Genomic DNA, 8214 nt, shown 5'->3' on the forward strand with positions numbered 1-8214 from the left:
CCTGATTTCACAGCTACTTTTATTGTGAAGGTTTGCACTCAATGAAATCACACCGTCATTTTTTTGTGATACATTTTGACCCAATTGCTAATGACGCTAATGCTATTTATATAGCGCACCATTAAGGTGTCATATTCACTTCCTTGATTGGGATTTGTGTATGTGTGTTATTTGTGTTTATCCGTGTGTGTGTGTGTGTGTGTGTGTGTGTGTGTCGGCGTCAGCTTGAATGTGTGCATCCTTCTGGAAGGATCACTCAGCGGTTGCTATGGAGACAGCCTCCTTCCTGTGTGGGAAGCTTTTGATGAAGAGACGAGAAATTGCTGCTGCAGGCGATAACTCCTCCCCCAATTGTCACACGATGACATCATCGTCATCGCCTTCGCGCAGTGTGTGTAGGATGCGTTGAAGGTTTGCCGCTTGCGGCGACGGAGCTGAAAGAAGGACCTGACCAGAAGCCACGATGGAGTCCGAAGACGACAATGCGCTCAAGTCCTTTCTGCTCATCTTTCTCCTGGCGGCCGCCATCACGCCGGTAACGCCCCCGTTAGCCACCATCTCTGCTGCGCAATTTTATTGTCGGACTCTAAGCATTTTTTGGTCTTTCACGACGTAAACAAAGGTGGGTCCGGCGGCCCCCCAGGGTTGGCAGGCTCCGGACGGAGGTCAGGATCGGGACGGTTGGCAGGTTTTCACCTCGGCCGAGGATTCGGGAGGCGGTTGCGTGTGCACGCTGCTCACCCCCCTCAACGGCGCCTGCTCCCGAGACGCCCGCAGCAGGGAGGTGCGACAATTGCTGGATAAGGTGAGGGCGGGTGGGTGGGAAAAACGCGGGTAAGTGAGCGGAATGTTAGCACGCGGCTCACGTCGCAGGTGCACAATATGAGTCGATCCATCGAGGAATTGGAACGGCGCAGTCGGCAGGATATCGGCGTGGTGGAGAAGATGGAGGCGGAGCTAAGAGGCTTGGAGAATAAGTTTAAAGAGTTGGAGGCGGGGCATGAGAGCACTAAGGCCAGGAATTACCAGGTAAGCGCGCCTGAAAACGCTATTGTTACAGTAATACCTTGGCTTAAGAACTTAATTGGTTCCCAGACAGTGTGTATGTGTATCCCAAAAATGTATTTCCCATAGGAAACCATTCCAATGAGAATAATCCGTTCCCAGGTCCCCATAAAACATCATTTTCTAATTTTCTAAGCCTTAAGACTACACAAAATACACCTTATTTTCTGTATAATAAATGTGCTGTGGTATTATAATTAAAGAAATAAACTGTCATGTATAATAAAGTCGTTTTATTGACCTTTGTGATGGTCGTTGATGGAATGGAGTGGCCGTTTTCATCAGCATTAAACGCTTGATGAGGAACGTAGCCTTCTTCTGTCACCATCTTGAGGAATGATCCCTTGTTGGTGCTATCTCTGCGATCATTTTACCTAGTTCCTCATCAATTGTGTTCTGTTTAGCTGGGTTGATAGCTTTTTGCATCAAGTGTACAGATGTTTGTGGAGCCTGATTGATGGGATATTTTAACCTTGCAGTCTACACTCTGCCTTTGAACTCTCAAAGTTGAAACTCTCTCACTGTCGCCTGCCTGTCTCTTTAATGTTGAAACCACCTCCCCTCACTGCTGCGTTCTTGACCAATCACGTGGCTTTAACCGAAGACTGATGGGTGGGGAATAGAGGACAAAAACAGTCGGCTGCCATTTTCTTGTTTGGAGAACGGTATGCTGAAAAACAATCCGTATTGTTCCACATGACCCACAACAACTCAAAGTGACAGAAGAAAACACAAAATCAAGACAAAAACAACAAAAAGACTACTCGGGCGCCATCTTGGACTTCTTAAATGATATTGATGTGTTGTTGTTTCAGGCCATGAAGGCCAAGATGGAGGAGCTGCGTCCTCTCATCCCACTGTTGGAAGCCTACAAGGCCGACGCCCTCCTGGTGCGACGCTTTAAGGAGGAGGCGGCTAACGTGACGGCGACGTTAGCCGAGTTGCATGACCGAGTGGCTCCGGTGGACTACCAGGACCTGAACGTTCGCGTGGCCGGTCTGGAGGAGCGCCTGCGCGCCTGCATGCAGCGGCTCGGTGAGCCAGAAACTGGTTCTATTAGCATAGCGGTTGCTTTAGCCGTTGTTTCTCATTCACGTTTGCCTTCCAGCTTGCGGGAAGCTAACCAGAATAGCCGAGCCCGTCACCATTAAGACATCCGGGTCCAGGTTCGGCTCCTGGATGACGGACCCGATGGCGCCGGCCGGAGACAACAGAGTAAGTCGAGAGAAGCGCTAGCTCGTCAAGAACTTGCACTTTCTTTCGGAACAATTTGAATGTTCCATTCATTCACTTTCAGTATACAGTAAGGGCCCGAGTAGCCCAAATCCGACATCCTGGGACTAGCTAGTTCCTTAAAAATCACCTTGTTGTGATTTGGATGTCGGGAAGGCTTCCAACCGGCGCGTTATTAAAAAAAAATAGCTTTTGGGCCTGCGGGATGTTGGCATGTTAGCACATTAACATTAAAATAAAATTGTTATTATGCGTAGAAATAATTATTATTTTTAAGTTAGTCCTAAATGGAAACATTTTTGAGACTGTAAAATGGTTTAAAAAGTGCTTTGTAAAAGTTTTTTTTAACACTTGGAACAGATTTTTTTTTTTTACATTGATTATAATGGAAAGTCATGTTTCGGTTTTTGGACAAAGTGGTTTTTCAACATGTTTCTGGAGTGGATTATGATTGAAAACCGAGGTATCACTGTACATCATTTAAATGTTTTTTTTATTTTTAGGTCCGGGTTGAGTGAACGCTGGCACGTGTGGCTGCCGCTGCTCACCCCAGAAAAAATATCTGTGACTGTAAAGTGTCCTTGAGAGTTTTGAAAGGCGCTTATGAATGAAATGTGTTATTATTATCATTAACATGTCACATAATAGCAAATGATATGCTAGCGTGTTAGCTAACATAGTAGTGTGCTAATTGGCAGTTAGACATATTGTCTGTGTTAGTGTGTTGACAGCTAGCATGTTAGCATTTCATCATTGTCACCTATGCGTGTGTGTGTGGGTGTGTTAGTATTAAATGACATGCTAGCATGTTAGCGAAGTGGCGTGCTAATTGGCAGTTAGGCATATTTTCATGTTTGTCTGTTGACAAATTACATGTTAGCAAGTTAGGAATTCATCATAGTCATACGTAGCATGTTAGCAAGTTAGGAATTCATCATAGTCATGCGTAGCATGTTAGTAAGTTAGCATTTCATCATAGTCACGCTGTGTGTGTGTGTATTAGTATCAAATGACATGCTAGCATGTGAGCAGCGTGTCGTGCTAATTGGGAGTTAGACATATTTTCAAGTTGGTGTGTACACAGATAGCATGTTAGCAAGTTGGCATTTAATCATAGTCACGCATATGGTTGTACGCGAGTGTGTGTGTGTTAGTATCAAATGATATGCTAGCATGTTAGCATAGTGACGTGCAAATTGGCAGTTTGACATATTTTCATGTTGATAGAATGTTAGCAAGTTAGCATTTTATCATATTGTGTGTGTGGGTGGGGGTGGGGGGGGGGGTCACATGACCATGTTGGCATGGTAGCACACAGCTAGCCTTGCGTAGCGAGTGAGCATTTAAGCAGGCGGTGCGCTATTTGTGTGTGCATCTCAGGTATGGTACATGGACGGCTACCACAACAACCGCTTCGTGCGCGAGTACGAGTCTCTGTCGGCCTTCATGACAACGGACAACTTCACGTCGCACCGCCTTCCTCACCCGTGGTCCGGGACGGGCCAGGTGGTCCTGAACGGCTCGCTGTACTTCAACAAGTTCCAGAGTCACACGCTGATCAAGTTCGACCTGAAGTCGTCGGTCATCAGCCGCTCCCGCCAGCTGGACTTTGCCGGTTACAACAACATGTACCACTACTCGTGGGGCGGCCACTCCGACATCGACCTGATGGTGGACGAGGGCGGTCTGTGGGCCGTCTACGCCACCAATCACAACGCCGGCAACATCGTCCTGAGCCAGCTGGACCCCGATAGCCTCCGAGTGCTACGTAGCTGGACCACCAACCACCCCAAACGCAGCGCCGGCGAGGCCTTCGTGGTCTGCGGCACCCTCTACGTCACCAACGGCTACTCCGGCGCCACCAAGGTCTACTACGCCTTCTCCACCAACTCGTCCACGTACGAGTACATCGACGTGCCCCTCGCTAACACCTACGGACACATCTCCATGCTGGACTATAACCCGCGCGACAGGGCGCTCTACGCCTGGAACAACGGGCGACAGGTGCTCTACAATGTCACGCTTTACCACATCATACAGTGATGGCGTCAGGAGGCTGCATCCTGTCACTCCATGGCATCGTAAGATGGCGTCATCGTTGCATTTGCGCGGAATCAGGAAGGCGTTGTGACAGTTTGGACATTGTCATGTACAGTGATACCTTGGTTTACGAACCCCTTGGCTTTACGAACGTTAAATTGATGACAATTTTACCTTGGCATACTCCATTCCATCAACGACTATCACAAAGGTAAATAAAACAACTTCATTATACGATACAGTTTATTTCTGTCATTATAATACCATAGCACATTTATTATACATCAAATACGGTATATTTTGTGTAGTTTTAAGGCTTATTTAGTAGAAAATGATGTTTTATGGCGAGCTGGGAACGGATTATTCTCATTTTAATGCTTTCCTCTGGGAAATTATTTTTTGGGATACACACTTTTCGCCTTACACACTCTGTCTGAGAACCAATTAAGTTCGTAAGCCAAGGTATCGCTGTACTTCGGAATGTTTCATTCGTTTTTATTCAACACTCCATCTTGTGACACACTACCACGTCCAGCATGCAACAGTGGCGAGCCGTGCATTTCATAGCTAGGCCTTCAGTAGTGCTACTTCTGAATCAATCTAATAGCTATTTGATGACGATACAACCTTTACTGTAGCTACGACTGCGACTCATCTTAAAAAGTGTGGTGTGATTGACTACGAGTCCACTAAAGGGTACCGTTAGCCAGGATACAAGGCCTGCGAGAAGGCCTTGGCGTCCCTGAGGCGAAATCTGATTGGTGAAAGCAAAACAGTTTTAGCGACACTAATTTGACGCTACAGCGCCTGCAGAACTATTTGTGAAGGCATCCAGGTAGATTTCTGACCTCGGTAACAAATAAGAAATAGCTGAAATGTGATTGGCTAAATGCTTAAATACGAAAACACAATGAGAGTAAGCTGAAAGAGAATTTGGAATTATTTAACTCTTTCACTGCCAGACGATGTGCAAAAAAATGTGTCCAGGGTTTTTGTCATTGTCACTCGAATTCCAGAGACCACACAATATTGAGTTTTAGCGCTACCTAAACATTCAATTCACCGTAAGACACCTCTTCTATCAACAGAAAATAACAGTTAATTCCTAAATGGTATGTGTCTGGAGTTATGTGACTTTGAAATGGGGGCGGCTGTACAAAAGGCCAATACAATACATGCATATTGATTTATATAGCGCTTCAACAACATCTGAAGCTGTAACAAAGCGCTAACATGGAACAAAGGGAAATCTTCACTCCTGTGGAATGAAAGAAAACATTGCCAGAGGTCTGGCCAGTGCTTTATCTGCACCCAAGTAAGAAAAAAAAACTAATTGGGGAATGGCATTGAATGAGTTAGTAAGAATTCATGGACAAAATATAATTAACATCAGTCTGTTATTCAGAATGTTTTTAGGCCAGCAGAGAAGGCTTTGCAGGCCCTGATGCTTCACCACTGTCATACAATGATGTAATTACACACCATGGCACGATATCATCGGCTGAAACAGGTCTCGGCTTGTCCTTGATTTGATGCTTTTCCCGAATCAGAAGATTTTTGGCTCGTCAGACCGCCGTCACTCGATAAGACATGAAGTCGCAATGTCACATTAATATTTGTCACGTCATCATTTTGTATTATTATTCTTTTTTTTATTATTAATTTTAACACATGAGGTCACATGACTGATCGGGTCATGTTTGCATGCCAGCTCGCAGCAATACTATTTTTTATCGTCCCTTTTTGTAAGTGGAACGTGACGTCAACTTTACGTACACACACTGAAATTCGGTTCGCACACTTGCGCATATATAGACACGTAGTTGACTGACTGGACAACGTAGGAAATTAAGTCAGAATCAAAAGAAATAAATATGGGCTTCTTTGTGGATTTGTCTTGACATTTACTTTTTGGGTAATTACTCTTACAATCATTTCAAGGAACACCTGTGACTGTAAAGTGACATTGAGCGTTTTGAAAGGTGCTTATAAATTAAATTTATTATTATTATTTATTAGCCAGCTAGCTAGCTAGCTAGCTTTTTATTTATTGGACTTACTCCGGGTTGAGTGAACGCTGGCGCGTCTGGCTGCCGCTGCTCACCCACAGAAAAACTTATCTTGTGACTGCAAAGTGACCTTGAGAATTTTGAAAGGCGCTTAGAAATAATATGTATTATCATTATCACATTCGTTTTCATTATCATTATCATTTTCATTATCATTATTACTTTCTTTTTCGTTATCATTATCATCATTTTTTGTTCGCGTTATCGTTATCATTGTCATTTTTATTATGGTTATCATAAACATCCTTTTCATTATCATTATCATCATTGTCATTATCACCATTTTGGTTATCATTTTCATTATCGTTATCATCATTTTCATGATCATTATCATCATTTATCATTTTCATTATAATTATCATTATTGTTATCATCATCATTATCACGATCATTATCAACATTTTCGTTATTGTTATCATTATCGTTATCATAATCAATCATTTTCATTATCATCATCATCATCATCATGATCATTATCACTATCATCATTATCATTATTATTGTTTTTTTTTTTTTTTTTTTTTTTGGGGGGGGGGGTGTAGTCAAAATTCATAAATAGGTAATTTGTCCTCCAAAAAGCCTCCCGGGACGGGTTGTGTTTGACGACGTTGTTGACAAAGACACAAAATGGACAGACGGCACAGCAGACGCTGCATTGGAGCTGCCAATTTCTTGCTCTTTTCAAGTCATCTTCACATCATGGATAGATGAACCCTTTTGTGATGGGACAGATGTCCACTTACATTGCTTATAAATGAAGTATATTATGATGATGATTATTATTATTACATAGAGCCCCATTATTTTGACACCGAAGTCCAGCGAAGCCCCTCTCGTGTGTGTCTGTTCTAAAATGTCCCAATCCATGTTGTTGATTTTGTGAAAAAGGGGCCGATGAGCAGCTGCTGTTTCCATGACAACGGAACCGGAGCACACCGCGGCGGCAATCGTCATGGAAACGTCGTTTTGGCACCTTCCGCTGGCTTGCGGCGGACGCATATTTGATATGTGGACAGTATTGTGTCCACATATCCTGTTTCATCAAAGAAAGAAAGAAAGAAAGAAAGAAAGAAAGAAAGAAAGAAAGAAAGAAAGAAAAAGAATTATTATTAGCATTAGCATTAGCATTATATTTTCATTTTCATTTTCATTTCAGGGTGGCCCGGTAGTCGAGTGGTTAGCACAGCGGCTTCACAGTGCAGAGGTCGCCGGTTGGCGTCCCGCTCCGGCCTCCCTGTGTGGAGTTTGCATGTTCTCCCCGGACCCGCGTGGGTTTTCTCCGGGTCCTCCGGTTTCCTCCCACACTCCAAAAACATGCATAGCAGGCAGATTGACCACTCCAAATTGTCCCTAGGTGTGAGTGTGAGAGTGACTGTTGTATGTCTTTGTGTGCCCTGCGATTGGCTGGCAACCAATTCAGGGTGTCCGAAGACAGCTGAGATAGGCTGCAGCAACCCCCGCGACCCTAACGAGGAAGAAGCGCTACGGAAAATGAGATGAGAGATGAGATGAGATTTTCATTTCATTATAAAGATCGGTATCATTATAGATAGCATTAGCATTAGAGTTAGTATTTGTAGTAGCAACAGCATTAGCATTGGCATTACATTATATCCTTATCATTATTATGATCATTACTATCATTATTATGATTATCATTATCATTAGCATGATCGATCATGACCATTCTCATTATCATCAAGAAAGAAAGGAGCGAGTATTGCACTCCAACAATGAAGCGTGAAAGGAAACCGACAGGTAGCGGTAATGCAGTGTAACGTTTCATGGACAACATGAATACCATCGA

General features: G+C 43.7%; 1 protein-coding gene across 1 annotated transcript; it reads left to right on the forward strand.

The window, feature by feature from the left end:
• Nucleotides 1-247: 247 nt before the first annotated feature.
• LOC148898602 (noelin-like) lies at nt 248-6227 on the forward strand. Its single transcript, XM_088993340.1, has 6 exons — nt 248-535; nt 623-805; nt 874-1029; nt 1881-2100; nt 2174-2280; nt 3679-6227. Exons 1-6 carry the CDS (start codon nt 464-466, stop codon nt 4339-4341), a joined length of 1401 nt encoding a protein of 466 aa, XP_088849466.1. The 5' UTR covers nt 248-463; the 3' UTR covers nt 4342-6227.
• The last annotated feature ends 1987 nt before the right edge of the window (nt 6228-8214 follow it).

Source organism: Hippocampus bargibanti, linkage group LG04, assembly GCF_051943395.1.
Source record: "Hippocampus bargibanti isolate YZ-2025 linkage group LG04, ASM5194339v1, whole genome shotgun sequence".
NCBI classification, from domain to species: Eukaryota; Metazoa; Chordata; class Actinopteri; order Syngnathiformes; family Syngnathidae; genus Hippocampus; species Hippocampus bargibanti.